Here is a 20,343-nt window from a genome sequence, read left to right on the forward strand (position 1 = left end):
ATAAAAAAAATCTCGGAAAATAAATTAAGTCTAAGTGTGGAAAACTAAAAAATAAGATTTCATAGAAATCGACTAAACAGAGTGAAACACGAACGACAATATAATAAACCAAAAGAATTTTAAGTCTAGTGTGGAAAACTAAAAAATAAGATTTCATAGAAATCGACTAAACAGAGTGAAACACGAACGACAATATAATAAACCAAAAGAATTTTAAGTCTAGTGTGGAAAACTAAAAAATAAGATTTCATAGAAATCGACTAAACAGAGTGAAACACAAAAGACAATATAATAAACCAAAAAGAATTTTAAGTCTAGTGTGGAAAACTAAATGATAAGATTTCATAGAAATCGACTAAACAGAGTGAAACACGAAAGACAAAGTAATACACCAACAAAAGTGTTATTTTTTTTTTGGAGATTTTTTACTAACAAAAAAAACTCTTAACTAAAAACAATACTTTTAAAGACAAACAAAAATCAAATAAAAGAAAAGTCGGTCGGACTTTCAAAATAAAGTCGGACAGACTTTAAAGAGAAAAGCCGGACGGGCTTTAAGGTAAAGTCGGACGGACTTTAAACAAAACCGGCAGTTATCAACTCAACAAAGTAGATAATATGATGAAATTAATGTAAGTACCACTTCATTTTCAAGAAACCGGCATTATTAAGTTATTTGTCTTAAACAAAAGATACTTATTTTTAATTGTTTGTAAAAAAAGACTCAATAAAAGTTGAACTGAAATTGGAAATCTGATAAATTTAAATTTGGCTTAAATAGAAAAAAATGGCTACTAGAGACGAAATCATAGGGTTAGTCACGGCTACTGTCGATGTTATGACAGAGGAACTAAAGGCTCAACTAAATATTATAGCGAGCCAACTTCAACAGTTGCAAATAAAAAAAGTAGAGACATACGAGCCAGTTTCATTAGGCGGTGCTACGGGAACGTCATTAGATTTGATTAAATCTCTCCCAGAATTTAAAGGGGACCTAGCAGCTTACCCTGCCTGGCGAGAAACCGCCCATTTTGCCATTAGCTACTACCAAGAGAATACTAAACCGTACTACATAGCCATGGGTATATTTCGAAATAAAATAGTTGGAACGGCAAACGACAAGTTATCTGCCTTCAACACTATTTTAAATTTCAAAGCGATAATCGCTCGCCTTGATCAGTGTTTTGCTGATAAGAGATCGGTCCAGGTTTTAGAGAATGAACTGAACATTTTAAGACAAGGTAAACTGTCAATTAATGAATTTTATGATGAAGTTGATAAACACCTGACATTAATAATAAATAAAAATAAAATGACTTACTCCAACAATGAGGAGGTAAGCAAAGCTTTAAATGAGAGGGTCAGAGAAAATGCTCTTAGAGTATTCATATCGGGACTAAGAAAGCCACTTAGTGATATCTTGTTCTCGACAAAACCCGTAGATTTGACAACTGCATTGGCCACAGCTCAGGAGTTAGAGTCGGACAATCGCAGACAGGAGTTTGCGAGAGTTTTCGCGGAGGGCAGCATTGCAAACAAGTCGAAACCTAGTTATTCGCAGAATAGTCATCCAACTTTCCGGCGCACAGCGCCGAATGCTCATAGATCTGAGACAAATAAACAAGATATCGTACAGATGGAAGTGGACCCAGGGTCATCAATGTTTAGACGTCCCACTGCTTTTAATTCAAATAACAACCGCAATGCGTATCAAAATAATACAAAGCGGAAGCGGGAAGTGGATTCTGGGAGAAGTGCGCCTCTCCAGAAACAGCAGAGAGTAAATCATATTAATGCGGAGAAAGAATCAGAGGACTCAACCTTTGAGGAGGATTTCCCTCAGGATGAGGACGACGAAGATCATGTCGTGGAAGAGTTGCATTTTTTAGAGTAAAACCGCTCCTACCTTTTATAATAAAGACTATAAACGGAAGGGAGCTAAAATTGCTAATAGACACTGGTTCATCAAAAAATTTCATTAAACCATTAGACGGACAAATTAATGCAATACATTTGAGTAAACCCTTTAATGTCAAAACACTAAATGGCACGAATACCATAGAAAAAAATACAGTATGGTTTTATTCGGACATATCACGACATTTTATTTGATTGACACACTAAAGACTTTTGACGGAATAATAGGATATGAGTTTTTGAAGCAAATCAATTGCAAATTGGACACTGGAAACGACACTTTGACACATGACAAAAATAAAACAGCTATATCAAAAAATTGTGAGCAAATAAACTTTCACGCTATAGATCAGGAATCCGTACCTGACTCTGTGGTGGAGGATTTTATCAGGGTTATTAGGGCTAATGCCAATGCCTTTGCAGATCCAAACCGGGCACTACCCTACAACACAAGCGTTGAAGCAACCATAAAAACAAAAACCGAAGAACCAATTTACTCGAGATCCTATCCATACCCAGTACAAATGGCGGATTTCGTAAACAAAGAAATTGAATCGCTTCTAAGCGATGGAATTATTAGGAAATCATTTTCCGCATATAATTCCCCGGTACTGGTTGTGAGAAAAAAGGGTACCGACGACAATGGGAATCCTAACCACAGGTTAGTGATTGACTTCAGGAAACTAAATGAACAAACTGACAACGACAAATATCCCATGCCTGAAATCCCGGCATTGCTATCTACGTTAGGAAGATCGTCGTACTTCACGACACTAGATCTTAAATCAGGATACCACCAGATTCGACTAGCTGAACGCGACAGAAGTAAAACAGCGTTTAGTGTCAATAACGGCAAATATGAATTTTGTAGACTACCATTTGGTCTAAAAAATGCGCCGAGTATTTTTCAGCGCACGATAGATGATATATTGCGAGAACATATTGGGAAAATATGTCAAGTTTATATGGACGACATTATTATTTTCTCACCTGATGAAAGGAGTCATTAAGAACATATTAACATAATAATGAAAAAAATTAGTGAAGCAGGAATGAGGATATCTGCTTCGAAATCTAAATTCTTTAGACGAGAAGTAGAGTTTCTCGGCTACATTGTAACCAGGGAAGGAATCAGGACATGTCCAGATAAAGTTAGAGCTATTAAGGAATTTCCAAAACCTGAAAATTTGAAAAGCCTCCGATCGTTCTTAGGCCTTTCAGGTTTCTATAGGAGATATATAAAGGATTATGCAGTTATTGCTAAACCTCTAACTAGATTGTTAGAGGGCGAACATGGTAACATCTCGGCGAAGAAATCGAAGGGTGTAAGAATAGATTTGAAAGAAAATGCATTAGCAGCATTCGAAAAATTAAAACAAATTCTTTCATCAGAAGATGTTATTCTAGCATATCCTGACTTTGAAAAGAAGTTCGAACTAACAACGGACGCTTCTACAATCGCTCTTGGAGCAGTTTTATCACAAGATGGTAGACCAATAACCATGATATCTTATACTTTGTCTGCAACCGAAGCAAACTATGCTGCAAACGAACGAGAGTTACTCGCAATCGTCTGGGCATTGAAAGATTTAGGCATTACCTATACGGTGTCTCAGAAATTTATATTTTCACAGATCACCAACCATTAACATTTTCTATGTCAGATAAGAATCCGAACTCAAAAATGAAAAGATGGCGATCTTTTATAGAAGAATTTTCTCCGAAATTTTTCTATAAACCTGGCAAAGAGAATGTTGTCGGTGACGCACTCTCCAGGCAGTACGTAAACCATACTCAAGACGAGTCGGATGATAGAACAGTTCACAGCGAAATTTCTTTATCGCAAGTTATAACTTCTTTTAAACACCCAGTAAACCAATATAAAACGCAGATAATATTATCTAAGGAGCAGTCAGCCTCTAAGACAAGAAAGATTTTATTCCAGCGTTTTTTAAGACATACCATAACATATGATACTGTGGAAAATTTGATAACTCTTTTCTTGGAAATCATTAATCCAGGGACGGTAAATGCAATTTGTTGTGACCTTTCAGTTCTTGCTGAAATACAGAATTGCATAAAGACCAAATTTCCATCAGCTAAATTCATTCATACAGAAAAACTGGTCATGGATGTTATCCGGGAAGATGATCAATGGGATATAATAACGACAGAACATAATCGGGCACACCGATCGTTACAAGAAAATTATGAACAACTTATTAATGAATATTATTTTCCGGGAAAAAAGAAAATGTTAAAAATGGTGATAGCTAATTGGAAGATTTGCAAAGAAAATAAATACCAGAGAAAACCGGAAAATACAATAATATCCCCTACTCCAATACCTGAATATCCTGGTCATATCCTGCACATTGACATACTAATAACAAATAAAAGTAATTTTTTGACAGCAATAGACAAATTTTCGAAATTTGCGATTATTGTCCCAATTGCATCCAGGAACGCAATCGATATCAAAACGGCTCTTTCCCAAATACTAAACAGATTTGGAAACGTGAGACTTATTGTATCGGACAATGAGAAATCGTTCAAATCAAGTCTAATTGGTACTTTTCTCAGAGACTATTACGGTGCGGAACAACATTTTGTACCTCCAATGCACAGTCAGAGTAATGGCCAAGTTGAAAGATTCCACTCCACTTTATTAGAAATTGCCAGATGTGTTAAAGCACAGCAAAATGTAGAAGATACAGTCGAACTACTGCTTTTGTCCACATTTAAATATAACAATACCATCCACTCTGTAACAGGAAGAAAACCAATAGACATTATTAACTTAATTCCTAACAAAGACCTAGAAGAAATTAAAGGAAAATTGAACGTTGCTCAGGAAAAAACTCTAAGGATTCATAACGAAAACGCCTCGTTTAAAGTTTACCATCCAGGTGAAAAAGTGTTCGTTAGGAGAAATCGTAGGCTTGGGAATAAATTTGATAAATGGTACGTCGAAGGGACAATTGAACAAGACCTAGGCTCTACAGTGTTGATTAATGGAAGAAAAGTTCATAAAAGTAATTTACGGTAATCTATTTTTTTTGTTTAATTTTTTTTCTTCTCTACTAGACTTCTAATGACATTGACAATACTGACATCGGAAACAATACTGGACTACACGGACTCTTACTTCATAGCTGTAAAAGATGGAGACGTAGCAATTTATAATGACCACAAATACATTCTGCACAGGACAAATTTAACGGAGTACGAAATGATTTTGGAAGAAACAAATGGGTTATTAAAAAATTTTTCAGACAGAAGGGAAATTGACTTTGTAACGGACCAGATGAGACAGATCCAGCGGTTGCTGCGAACACTATCGGTACATGGCCGACACGCACGCTCACTGGATTTTATAGGATCAACTCTTAAGTTCATAGCCGGAACACCAGACCGTGCTGATTTTGAGTTACTAACAACAGAAGACAATATGATTATACGTGACATCAATAAACAGACAATTATCAACTCGGCCCTTCAAGACAAAATCAACGAACTGACGGAAAGAATAAACGAACTGCAAAAACTATCCAGGACATCCAATTCCATTAATGTTGATGAGCTAGTATTTCTTGAACTTTTGAGTGCCAGGAATAGCAAAATTATTTTCTTTTTGAGCCAAATGTCTATCATAACTCTCGCTAAGGCTAACATTGTAAAACCAATTATACTTGACAATGCCGAAGTAAGTTATATTCTCGAGAATGGAATTGTACCGTTAAGTATAAATAATCTACTTAAAGCTAGTGATGTAAGCATTTACAAAAGTAATAACACTACTTACTACACAATTAAGTTGCCCCTAATTGAGCGAAAATTTAATTTTGTAAGAATTTTTCCAGTCATTCACAACAACACTATTATCCAACTAATGGGTACTTTACACGATATGTATTTTACATATGGGTTGTCACTTTGCGTATACATTTTGTATATAAAAAGTGACAACCCATATGTAAAATACATATCGTGTAAAGTACCCATACGTGTAAAGACCTCAGCGGATTGTAACAAACAACATATCCCTGTAACTGATTGTATAAATGTGGGGAACACAAATATTTGCAAAAGTATAGATAACGAATGTCTATCTCAAATTTTAAATTCGAATTTTGCAACTTGCCCTACTGAGCCTGCTGATAACATTCCGCAAATTCAAATGATATCGGAGGGTTCAATATTACTTAATAATGTTAAAAATACTAAAGTGGTTGATATAAAACCAATGATGATAGTGGCAGTTAACGTAAGTTAACGTATGTTAATAATTATTAGCTTTAATTATTTAGCCCTACCTCGTAGTAATAACACGCGCAGACAATTCGCGCATCATATTTCATCACGCCACTACCTGGTCGTTGAAATGCTGATGCGCTTATTAGTGGTGCGGGTATTCGACCGGTAAATATTCATTTTTGCTGGAAGAATGCAAGGTAAGCATTTTCACACACTTCTGTCAAATTATATTAAACCACAAAATGAAAGAATAAATCAGATTATATTTACACGTCCATATAAGTGGACAGCAATCCGGAAAAATCGTTGTTTTACTAATTCAACATATCACCATAGGTGATAAGCGGTAAAAACGTTAAGTTATACAATAAATCATCTCCTAATTCTCCATCTAATGATGAAGTAATAGACAATTATATTGCAAACACAGTTTTTTACTTTCAAGGAATTCGGATGCAAGGAATCAGGACAGATCTGAAACCCTTACAAATACAAATGAAGTCTTTGGCATTGTAGCTAACTTAAAAAATAAGATATCGTCAGGAATTGATTCGCTTTCCAACCAATATTTGTCTACAAATACCGTTATATCTGACGATAGGAGAGGAATTGTAAATTATAATTCTGTGAACATGTAGAGTATATAGTAGCCGATATTTTCAATACCTAACATGTTTCACATATGCGTTATAACGGTACTTTTTACTCGTTTTATTAAAAAATGTCAAAATATTAGCATGTTTTAATGGTTCACCAGGATAGAACCACCCTAAGAATTTACACAAATCCTTTACCAGATGTGGTAAACTTTAAGAAGAAACTATTTTGATTATAAATAAATGCCGTGAGTGTTGATTGCCATCCAATATTGTGCAAAAATTTGTATTAGGGTCATGAAATTTGATGAAAATCGAGGCTTAGAGCTCCAAAAAATATTTTTATGAAGAAATCGGTAGAAATAATTTATAAATTCAAAATTTTGTACTGAATTATGTTCAAAATATTCTATACTACAATAAAATTACAAAAAAGTCACATTTTATAGGTTTATGAGTACGAAACAGAGGAAATAGGGTAAAGATAATTCAAAATTTCACCTTTCCAATCCAAAAATTGGTGGAATTTTCTTTATTTTTTGGATCTGTAGATGTCCACAGCCAACGAAACTAGGTGGAACCCATCGATTTGCATTCACTTTCCTGAGATAAAATATCAATTTTTGGATTGGAAAGGTAGAATTTTGAATTATCTTTACCATATTTCCTCTGTTTCGGACTCATAAACCTATCAAATGTGACTTTTTTGTAATTTTATTGTAGTATAGAATATTTTTAACATAATTCAGTATAAAATTTTGAATTTATAAATTATTTCTACCGTTTTCTTCATAAAAATATTTTTTGGAGCTCTAAGCCTCGATTTTCATCAAATTTCATGACCCTTATACAAATTTTTGCACAATATTTGATGGCAATCAACACTCACTGCATTTATTTATAATCATAAATAGTTTCTTCTTAAAGTTTACCACATCTGATAAAGGATTTGTGTAAATTCTTAGTGTGGTTCTATCCTGGTGAACCATTAAAACATGCTAATATTTTGACATTTTTTAATAAAGCGAGTAAAAAGTACCGTTATAACGCATATGTGAAACATGTTAGGTATTGAAAATATCGGCTACTATATACTCCATATGTCTACAAAATTATAATTTACAATTCCTCTCCTTTCGTCAGATATAACGGTATTTGTAGACAAATATTGGCTGGTTCTATTCAGATGAACCGGAGTGTATACCAAATTCACAGTTCGGTTTTCAAAAGGGTCACTCGACCATTGATGCCATGTTGAAATTCCACAACGACATCGTCATGAATTTAAGGGGAAAAAATTGTACCGTTGCAGTACTGCTAGATGTGGAAAAAGCTTTTGATCATGCCGGTCATATTGGTATACTGACCAAAATGATCAGAATCGGGTTTAGTCCCTTTATTATTAAAATATTTAAAAGCTTTTTCACAAATAGACAGTTTTGTGTTCAATTTCAAAATCAGGTGTCAGATTTATCTAATGTAAAATGTGGGGTCCCTCAAGTGCCTGTATTAGCTCCCCATTTATACAACATTTTTATGTACGATTTTCCTCACAACTTTCAAAATTTATCTGGTATTTTGTATGAGGATGTTGCTCTATTGTATTCGCACAATGAATCCCCTGCTGGTGCATTGGTAATAGCTATATTACATTACATTGTGTGATCCATATAAAAAATGTCATCTATCAAAATGATGTGTGAACCCATGTGTAACATTTTCGTTTTAGAGCCCTTCCTATTTTTATATGTACAATAAATAGAAAACAGCTGATTTGTTTGTTTTGATGAAAGCAGAAATTTGCTGAAAGAAATAATTTCTTAAAGAAACATAAATAAATCGATTTGATAAAGTATTTGTCTACATTTATAGGTTAAGTCACACAAAAAAACATATACTGGTGTAATAGCAAACATTATAAATCCTATGTAAAACGAATTTTTTTCGCACACACAAAGAATTACACGAGGACAAAAAAAAATCAAAACATACACATGAAATACACGTAATGTAATATAGCTATAAACATTTCACATTATCTTGACAAAGTGAAACAGTTTTATGATAAATGGGGTATAAAAATTAATTCTGCCAAGAGCGAAGCCATTTGTATCAGAAATGCTTCGGGAAAATGTAAAAGATTCGTTGTTCCTGAAAGCAAATCCTTACAGCTGTTTTTAAATGGGGTTGAGATACCATTTAAAGATGAGGTCAAATATTTGGATGTCGAATTTAATAAATTTTTAAATTTAATGGACACGCCAGGAAGGTCCGAAATAAAGCTCAAAGTATTTTTGCCTCTTTTTTTAAACTTTTCAATAACAAAAATTTACCTACCCCCACAAAATTGATGTTATATAAGACTTGTATTCGGCCAGTCATTCTTTACGGATACCCTATTTGGTTCAATATATCCCCGAATGTTATGAAAGAACTTGAGATTCTAGGTAGAAAAATTCTGAGACTCTGTATCGGTAAAAATTTCAAATTCGTTAATTGAAGATTTTCTAATAATTTCATTTATACACATTCTAAAAATAAACGGCTTTCTATCTACGTATGTGACCTCTTAGAAAGGTTCATTCAAAGATTGGCTTTTCATAAAAATTCACATATGGTTGAAGTTTTAAATAGCCAGGTGAACATTGGTTGGTCAAATACTTACTGTTTGTATCCAATGGGATTCCGTTTGTTTTTATTTATTTCTTTTTTTATTAATCTTCTTCCCTTAGTTTTAAGTACACAACCCCTAGAATTAAGAAACTCTTTAATAAGCCCCGGGAGCAAGGGCGATATTCATTTATGTAACAACCTCTACAAACTTCTCACATTCATGTTAAAGCCTGATGCTGAAGACACTTTTCTATAATTACGATATTACATTATAGTCGTAAGTGTTCGTTATTATGTGTAAAAATATCCTTTAATGTTATTTTTTAGTCTCAATAAACTAAATTAAATTGTGTCGTTTTTTAATACCATCAATTCACAATTTTTAAGTGTGAAAACTGACGAAAGATTTTTTGAAAGTATACAATTCCTTAGTGCTAAGAGAAACAGAATGTAAATATGAAAAATTAAGATGTTGGAAAATCCCAACGAAACGTCGGATGAAAAATAAAATTAATAGTCTTTATTTTCATTAATGACTAAGTCTATGTTGCATATACAATTCCAATTATAAGTAATAAATTTCTCTGTGTATTAATTATCACTATTGTAATTAACTATCACTTGGCAACCTTACTATTTTGTACTTTTGTCATTTATATTTTATATTCTCTCTTCTAAGTCATGGTAGAACAAATACAAGGTAAAGTTAATACTACAACAAATACAACTCGAACAACAACCACAAAGGAATTTGTTTTTGTTTGTAACGTTACTGCCAGTTGTATTTGTAAACAAAACAAGGAAATGTCTATAAATTATTGGAATTTAAAAAACTAATAATTTTTCACATTTGGTTGAATATTTTGGAAAACATGAATGAAAATTCGTTACATGTTCAATTTTTATGGTTCCACATCATTCCACTAAATGCATAAATTCTCGCAGAATGTAGAATTCTTGCAGAAAAGTTTGGGGTCGCTGGAAATTCATAGAAAATGGAGAAGCTGTTTCAATGTTTTGTTTTAGAAATCAAAGAAGCACATGTTTATTAGGGCTTTATTTTTTAAATTTTAACAAAATACCTCACATATTAACAAACGTTGTATCGCCTCTACAAGCGAGGATTTACTGCGCGGCTTATCGTTTGAACTTGGAGGAGGTTACATATCATTGATATGAAGAAGTCTTTCTGGGAAATGGTTTTTTCCGAATGATATATTTTTTTCTCAAAAAATATATGTCCCTAATGTACATCGAAATAGAAATGAATGTATAAAATGTCATATGAAATTTGACACTAACACTACAACCCAGTTCAGTCAGCTGGGTATTGCTGCTACCTTTTCTTGTTCTACCATGCTTCTAAGTATACCTTTGATGTAACTACACGTGAATTATGCAATGGGTAATAAAGAATGAATTATAAAACTTAAAATATAAAATTGGAGTCAGAAGTGAGTTTAAAAATGACTACAGAAGATTCCATGAAGGAATTATCGGCTTCCCTGGCTGAAGCAATTCGCAAAGCGGTGGTAGAGGCAACACAAGCTGCTGTTGCAAATGTAAGTGCGCCGACAGAGATTTCAACAAGAGGGCCAACGTTTTCAATGCCGGAATACGAAGCGGACCAAAACTCTTCAGTATACGATTACTTCGAGCGATTTCAATGGGCGTTAAAATTAAGTAAAGTAAAGGAGTGCGATTATCCAAATTATGGTAGAGTTCACATGGGATATGAGATGAGCCATGCATTGAAGATTTTGGTTAGTCCGGAAGATCCACAAACAATGACGTTTGCTAAAATAAAAGAAAGTATTAAATTTAAGAAAATAGTTCAGGAGGATGAAGAGTCAATGGCGAATTTTGCATTGCGTTTAAAACAGGGTGCTGTTCATTGTGAGTATGATGGTTTCTGGATCGTATGCTAATAGAACAGTTTTTACATGGCATGAGAGAGCGAAGTATATGCGATGAAATCATAAATAGTAAGGCGGAGTCATTTAAGGCAGCGTACGATATCGCACATACTATGGAGTTAACACATTGCACCTCGACGGAAATTGTGAAGGCGGAACCTCTCAAGGCAGAGGACGTCCATAAAATGCAGTCATCTTCGAAGTTTTCTGGGCAGAGAGGAAGAACGGCGATAAGAGATGGTGAAGTACGTACCTCTTGTCACGGGTGCGGTGGTAATCATCTCCGTAGTGTGCAAATTCAGACAAGCTAAATGTTATCTATGTGGGAAAGTGGGTCACATTTCAAAAATGTGTAGAAGCAGAACATTCCAGCTTGCAGAGTCGAATAATGAAGAACCTACCGATGATATGGAAAATTTAAATAGAGTTGAGCTAATAAAATCCATTAAAAAAAAACGACAGGAAATTCATAACAAACAAACAAAACATTGTTCCACAACATCCCATATGGGACAAGGGAGACTTGTCTCATATCAATGAGTGCACCCCGATTCATATTTAACTCAATGATATGGGACCTACTGTTTATCGCCGAGTCCGAACGGCGTGTCCTAAGACACCACTTATAGAGAAGTTTTACAAGGCTGAAATACTCAGGAAATGTTGCCAACATTACTGAGGGGTATTTTGCCACCGTTGAAAAATATTTGGTGTTGCCTGGCCGGGGAATCGAACCACCGACCTTCTGCGTGCAAGGCGGGCGTGCATACCATTGCACCACGGTGGCACCCATTCATAACAGTCTCAATAAATGGCAAGTTAGTTAAGATGGAATTAGATACTGAGTCCCTTTGTTCCATAATCAGCAATGCGAATCTAAATACATTAATAGGCCGTTACAAATTACTTCCGACAAATAGGCAATTTACCAGCTACTCCGGCCATAGAGTGGACTGTTTAGGGCGTCTGCCAGTCGACGTGGAATTAGGAGGAAAAGTGTGTAAACTCAATCTGTACGTGGTCGATGGGAAGCTTGATACACTAATGGGAAGAGAGTGGATAGAGGCATTTGTGGAACAGATAAATTTCGTTGAACTCTTTCAAAATTCCTCAAGCCAGATTAACGTCATCACTACTACGACCCCAGAGTTGTCGCCTGATGAGCAATCCCAACTTAAACAGTTGCTCGATAAATTCAAATGCGTGTTTTCCAATGTTGCAGGGAAGTTAGGGCCACCTGCTAAGGTACATTTTAAAGCTGATGCGAAACCGGTTTACCTGAAAGCACGAGACGTACATATAGCGTTGCGAGTGGGCTTCGACGACGCATGTGGTAACAAAGAAAGGAGGGAAGATTCGCATAACCGGAAACTACAAGCCGACACTGAACCCCCAGATTATAATTGATGAACATCCCATACCGAGGACCGAAGACTTATTGCACAAGATGAGGGGCTCTAAAATTTTTTGCCATCTGGATGTAACTGATGCTTACTCCCACCTAGAGTTGGATGACGAATTTGCACACGTGTTAACATGGTTTGATTCGACCGAAAAGGCCCGTTTGCGGTGCGGCGAATATACCGGCCATCTGGCAGAGAGGCATGGAAGGCATACTGAGAGATATTCCAAATGTTCTAACTTTCTTCGACGACATTTTGGTATATGCTGATTCTTTCAAAGCAATGGTTTCAAGTATGGAAATAATTCTGAATAAAATTAAAGAACACGGTCTTCATTTAAATCGCGATAAATATGTTTTTGCAACAACATCAATTGAGTTTTTGGGTCATAGAATCGATTGTCACGGTACTCACAAATCAAACAAACATATTGATGCCGTGAAGTATGCTCCAAAGCCGTCGTCTGCAGAGGAACTTCAACTTTTCTTGGGAAAAGCAACATATTACAACTCTCTTATTCCTGACCTGGCAACTAAGTCTAGGCCGTTGAGAGACATGCTACTTTAAGAACAATTCAAATGGACGAAAGATGCGAGTGAGGCGTATGAAAAAATAAAAAATAATCTGATATTACCACAAGTTCTAACACCATATGATCCTTCTCTTCCACTAATTTTAGCAACGGATACAAGCAAGGCTGGATTGGGTGGCTGTAATGTCTCATAAATTTCCGAATGGCTCAGAACGGCCCATTGCGTACGCCAGCCGTACGTTAACCACAACAGAAATGAAGTACCCACAAATCGACAAAGAAGCATTAGCTATAGTTTGGCTGTACATAAATTCTTTAAGTATTTCTATGCTAGACGTTTCACGCTAGTTACGGACCGTAAACCCCTCTCACAAATATTACATCCCGAAAAGAGTTTATCTTCACTATGCATAAGCCGCATGGCTAATTACGAGGACTCTCTCTCCAACTTCAACTATAACATAATATACAAACCAACAAAGGCCAATGTCAATGCCGACTACTGCTCAAGGGTAATGCAGAGATCAACAATTTTACAAATTCATTTAAACCATACCATAGGATTCGACGAATTTGTTATCCGACAAATTAGCCAGTTACCTGTTAGGGCAGCTCACATAGCCAAGGAAACTAAAAAAGATCCACATTTAGGAAAAATCGTTCAACTTTTAGAATCAGGCTCCAACTTAAAGAGAGCAGGATATTCTGCACCCGAAGAAAATTATCAATTATCATCAGGTTGCCTTACCTTTGAACACACAGTGTAATGCGTGCGCCATGATTGCCTATAAGCACCATTGGGAGTATCCAAGCGGACCCTGGCAACGAACTCATATTGACTACGCGGGCCCTTTCCTAGGATCAATGTTGTTAGTTGTAACGGATGCCTTCAGTAAATGGATGGAGGTTAAAGTAACGACTTCAGCTACTTCTTCGGCAACGATTGCTATATTGGATGAAATGTTTTCTACTTACGGTGTACCCAATACAGTGGTGTCGGACAATGCGACGAATTTTTCATCCGACGAATTTAGACAATTTCTAAAAAATAGCGGTATTGTTTACCATAAACAATCTGCTCCGTATCACCCAGCGACCAACGGACAGGTGGAAAGATGCGTGCAAACCATAAAAAATGCTTTGAAGGCGATGGAAACATCGAAATCTACCATACAGATAAATCGTAACAAATTCTTACATCAATACAGAAATGCACCTCATGCCACAACGGGACAACCACCATCAATGCTCTCCTTTGGTCGTTTGCTTCGTTCCCGTTTTGATTTAATTCGGCCAGATGATACAAAAGATTAAGTAACACAAAAACAATATATGAGTCACAATCATAATTACCGTACGTATCAGATGAATGAACGAGTTTATTTTTTGTCAGGGAATCCCAGAATGAGTAAGTGGCTACTGGGTGTCATTACCTCTCGCATAGGAGACTTACATTACCAAATAAAATATGGAAAGAAACTCGTGAAAAGACATATTGACCAGATACGATCTGCAGCATTTCATACATTTAAGACGGGAAGCAGTTTATAAAAAATCATGTACTCCCCACCAGACTAATACATCAACAGAAGCCCAGTCATCGAATAGTAGAGCATCCAGGAATTCAAGCAATACCTCAGAACATTCAACGCCAATGACAGAATCTAACAGAAATGACTACAGATCGAGTAACCAACAGACGGAGGGTCAACCAAACGAACCAGAACAAGCATCACCTAGAGCTGTACCAATTACTCCAGCGAGCTGCAGAACGAATACTTCGATGTTTAATCCATTAATTGCTCCTAGACGTTCCACCAGGCAAAGGAAGCCCCGTGTACTATTCTCTCCTTAAGGCGAGGAAGAAATGTTGCATATACAATTCCAATTATAAGTAATAACTTTCTCTGTGTATTAATTATCACTATTGTAATTAACTATCACTTGGCAACCCTAACTATTTGGTACTTTTGACATTTCTATTTTATATTCTCTCTCTTCTAAGTATACCTTTGATGTAACTACACGTGAATTATGCAATTGGTAATATAGAATGAATTATAAAACTTAAAATATAAAAGTCTAAATATACACAAAAAATATTTTTTTCACTCTCAGGCAAAAACAAAATTTTTAGACTTACTATAAAAGGTCAAAAAATAGTTAGATATAAATTAGTTTAAAATAGTGGGTTCATAACTAGTTAAAAGTAATGCAGAGATGGACAATTGTCCAAGGAGTCAAGCAATTTTGCTGGAGTCGGAGTCGAAAAAAAAATAACTCGACTCCGACTCCGGGCGAAATTTTTTTCCACGTTATAGAAATATAACATTAAATTTGGAAGAAGAACATTTTGTTACAAATCATAATTGATTTTAAAAGAAAGGTACAAGAAAACAATTATGCAAACGGTATATTATACTAGGTTAAAGGACAATTCACAGGATATTTACTATCCTCTGAAGTGTAGTATATTCATCCCTATTTTGTTGATCCAATTGATTCTTTACATTTTTGCAAACAAAAGTAAAGTTCTATGACAATCGAATTAAGATTGGATCTATGACCTCTTTCGTCAGAAGTCTTACTGGTCTTCTCATAAAGGTCTATTGGTATTTTCATCTTGTTTTTTTATGAGAAGTCATCCTTGTCTTCTGTTAAAGACATTGTGGTCTCTATGTGAAATCTTACTGAATACCCTGTGACAAAAAATGGAATTTAAGATATGGGGGAGGAAAAATTCCTTTTCGAAATGAATGCCCCAATTAAGAACCCCAAAGGATCCCATAGCTGAAATTTCTGAGTCATGACATAATGAATTTTTTGATTTACCGCCTTCGATCATTGAGAAAATAGCTTTATATCTCTGTTTGGAGATATTGTTTCATCATTTGTAGATGACATGTTTTCAGTTAAATAGAATGAGGAACCTTTATGTCGAATATGCTGTCCTTCTAGCTCAGTTCCTTCCACGTCCTTTTTGTTCTTGAACTCAAAAAGTAAAACAAAATGAAATTTTCTACAAAAATGTTCCACCGAAAATTATATGCAGGTTTCCCATATCTAAGAAAAAATTCAGAAACCTGATAAACGGCGAAATATACGAAATTCAATGAAATACATAATCATAGAGTTTTCATGAGAAAGGATCGGGTAAAAGTTATAAAGAACAATGAAAACATGACAATATCGATTTTTTGACCTAGTGGACCGGCCGTACATTAAATTTTCCTAGCAACATTTTTGTAGAATATTTTCATGCACGAAATCTCATAGTGTGCTAATTTTTCAGTTGCAGAAAACATCCATCTGTCTACGTGCTGGGTGGTGTATACAATCAAATATTTCAATAAAATTATCCACTCCACACTAAAGTTCAAAATGTGAGCGCTGAATTTTAGTTTAAGGGGTGATCCCTACTTATAAATTTTAGAAAAAAAAGTAGAAAGTATAAATAGCATAGAATATGTGGTCAGATTTTTAAGTCGATCAGAACAATATTGCCTTAGTATGAGCGTTGGATGGGAAAAATTTATTTTATTTTGCATGCAGCAAATCGGCCACAAAAATATATAACAATTGGTTTATTAGTTTTCGAGCTAGAGTTGGCACCGCAAAATGCTTTGATAAAAACAGGGTCTCGGTGACGGCCTCAAAACTTCGTAATTTTTCTCCTTTAGATGAAGAAAAATCTGTCAAAAAGTTACGTAGTTTTCTCGGAAAAAATCATGAAAAATTATTTTTATTGATTATTATTTTATTGAGCGACAAAAGTTTCTAACTTTAATATTTTTCAATGTAAGATTCGGCAGAAACAATATTGATATGTTCGAATGTATTCGAACGAATGCCCTTTCTAATGAATATGTAAGGATAAACTGACACATTAGCCTATATAAGCCAAAATGTAAGGAAAAGTTAAAAAGTTCAAAATTTCATTTTTAGTGGTATAGAAATTCACTCTCGGAGTAGACCCGGAGTCGTGAAAAAACTCGTCTGGAGTCGGAGTCGAGCCAAAAATACCTCGACTCCGAAACCCTGGTTTAAACTACCATTGGCTTTAAGTGGGTTATTATCTGATTTTTATACCAATTTATTGAAAAACATTTTATTTTCAAAATAAGTTTGCTATAATCTAACAAATGTCTATTATTGTTTTTACAGATCCTTCTTATATAACAATGAAGATGATTTGTTTTTTGTTGTGCAAGATGGTTCACTTCTCGTTATGGACTCACATGCGAATGAAACATACTCCATGGAAAGCAAGTACTGTATTGATATAGAAAATTCTTCGGGAACAACTTATGCCATTGTATGTATTACATCCGTAGAAGACCATATTAATCGCAGCCAAATACTCATTGTTGGAATTTTGATGCTGATCTCAATACCGTGTCTGTTAATGGTATCTTATGTCCATTTTCGAATAAGAGAATTGAGAACATTGCATGGAATGACATTAAGCATAATGTCGGCATGTTTAGCCACAGGTTATTTTTTGTATTCCTTAGTTCATCTTTTCAAACTGGATGATCGCAACATTGGTTATGCTGTTCAATTCTTTGTTCTGTCATATTACTTTTGGTTCTTCTGCCTATGCTGTAACGTTTGTTGTAATATATGGTAAGTGTTATACTTTGTGACTGCTCAAACATCTCTAGGAATGCCCAATTAAAACGTTTCTATAATAGATTTCAGTTGACCAAAATTTGCCTATATTTAAAACCCGACATCTGTTGCCATTTTCGCGATTTTTTAATTACACTGTGCAACATTTTTAAGGTAATCTTGTGCAAACAATTTCTACTCAGGTTTCTTGTTTTGAAGGTGCAGACCCAAACGACAAAAACCCTAGTTGGGTTTTCTGTGTCAAACCCAGCTTGGATTTTAGGGCCCAATCTAAACATGGTTAAATATTCACTTTTAAGGCAATTCGGGGCTATATCTCAGCAACCAATGCGAATCTTCTTCTGACCACTGAAGCAAGTTTGTAGATAAGGCCAAGAATAAAGTATTTGAAGATATAATGAACTCGAAATACTACATTTATTGACTCAAATTTTTCAATATATCTAAAAACGTCATAATTTGTATACATTTCGCACCATATCTCCAAAACTGTTATATCTTTTCTAATGTTATCTGTTGGGAAAATATGCGCTTCACATATGACAAATTAATAAAAATACCAATAATTTGGTAAAATTATAAATATGAGTATAAACTTCCCGTGTGAACCTCGTTTGAAATACGTGTTGCAGAAGGTGTGTTATTAAACACCGCTGAAAAAAACATGAAATACGCATCTAAGGTGGAAAGACAATGAGGTATTCATGCTTATCCAAGCCTGAATTTGTGTAAAGGAATAAAGAAATCCAAAATCGCATTTGAATTAGGTAGTACCTGGTCTTTATTCATTTACTTGAAATTGAGCGTGAAGCAAGCAACAACAGTCATTGTGTTTCTACCTTAAAGGAAATACGCCGGTTTTTCACGCTCAGTTTCATGTAAAAGACTAAAGGCCAAGTACTACCTAATTCAAATGAATTAGGCAGCATTTGAATTAGGTAGTACTTGGCCTTTAATCTTTTACATGAAACTGAGCGTGAAAAAAGCGGCGTATTTCATTCTGTTCACACCTTTAGAGTTTCAGAATGATCTGAAGAATTGCTGAGTGCACTTTTTGGAAGGTCTTTGCTTCAGTTACATTGTTTAACTCCCAATAGTTAAGCAGCTACTGACCAGACTTCCAGAAATTGTATAAAATTTTCTATATTTTATCGATTTTGATGCGCCAGATGGAGTTTTTTTCTAAGTGGTCTGTTCAACACTTAGGGTGCGAACAGAATGAGAAATTCATGCTTATCTAAGCCTAAATTTATGTACAAGAATAAAGAAATGCAAGATCGCATTTTAATTAGGTAGTACTTGGCCATTAGGCTTTCACATGAAATCAAGCGTGAAGCAAGCAACAAAGTTCATTGTATTTTAACCTAAAAGTTTTACCATTTTAGGACTTCAATATTGGTAAAGACAAAATTCCTATTCGTGCCTGAGATATAGATCCGATATATGCAAAAAATTTAGTTTTAGCATGGTTTAAATGGGCCCAAGATCTATTTAACAGGTCACGTAAGTAGCACAACAACAACTCTATTTTGGCCGAAAATTCTTCAATATGTCAAAATGTTTGTTTACGTTTTCATACAATTTATTCACAATAACAAAATATTTGACAGATTGAAACAAATCAGCTGGCCGTTTTACGCCACCTTATAATTTCATCATGAATGGGCCATAAAACCCGAACTGCATCTGATAAGACAAAACCCAACTAGAGTTCTTGTAATCTCAATATGTACTTTCAGAATACATCATGGTAGAACAAATACAAGGTAAAGTTAATACTACAACAAATACAACTCGAACAACAACCACAAAGGAATTTGTTTTTGTTTGTAAACCTTAGTGTCAACGTAAATGTAAACAAAACAAGGAAATGTCTATAAATTATTGGAATTAAAAAAACTAATAATTTTTCACATTTGATTGAATATTTTGGAAAACATGAATGAAAACTCGTTAGATTTTCAATTTGAATGTTTCCATATCATTCCACTAAATGCATAATTTCTCGCAGAAAGTAGAATACTTGCAAACATGTTTCGGGTCGCTGGTAATTCATTGAAAAAAGAGAAGCTGTTTCAATCATTTGCTTTTGAAAACAAAAAAACACATGTTTATTAGGGCTTTATTCTTTTCAAGTTTAACAAAATACCACACATATTAACAAATATTGTACCGCCTCTATAAGCGGTGTTTTAGTGTGCGGCATGTCGTTCGGACCTGGAGGAGGTTACATGTCAATGATATGAAGCCGTCTTTATGGGAAATAGTTTTTTTTCTGATGAATAAATTTGTTCTTCAAAAATATATATCCCTAATATACATCGAACATAGAAATAAATACATAAAATGTCGAATGGAATTTGACACTAATACTACAACCCAGTTCAGTCAGCTGGGTATTGCTGCTACCTTTTCTTGTTCTACCATGAGAATACATACTAGAAGTTGTTTGCGTTTTTAGTGTTGCACAGTGTTAC

At 34.8% G+C, this 20,343-nt stretch overlaps 1 protein-coding gene across 7 annotated transcripts in view; it reads left to right on the top strand.

Annotated features, from left to right (window-relative positions):
- The window catches only part of mthl14 (methuselah-like 14), a 170,420-nt gene that overhangs the window by 90,851 nt on the left and 59,226 nt on the right, over nt 1-20,343 (top strand). For 4 of the 7 annotated variants that reach the window (XM_073982276.1, XM_073982278.1, XM_073982277.1 and 1 more), the window contains one exon: nt 17,399-17,860. The exons of 1 other annotated variant lie outside the window; for it this stretch is intronic. In XM_073982276.1, coding sequence (XP_073838377.1) covers nt 17,399-17,860 — 462 coding nt within the window. The remainder of the gene's footprint in view (nt 1-17,398; nt 17,861-20,343) is intronic. 2 more of the 7 variants (XR_012412436.1, XM_073982281.1) reach the window with 1 other exon arrangement.

Source organism: Musca autumnalis, unplaced genomic scaffold (assembly GCF_047663935.1).
Source record: "Musca autumnalis isolate F117 unplaced genomic scaffold, ASM4766393v1 scaffold_4, whole genome shotgun sequence".
NCBI classification, from domain to species: domain Eukaryota; kingdom Metazoa; phylum Arthropoda; class Insecta; order Diptera; family Muscidae; genus Musca; species Musca autumnalis.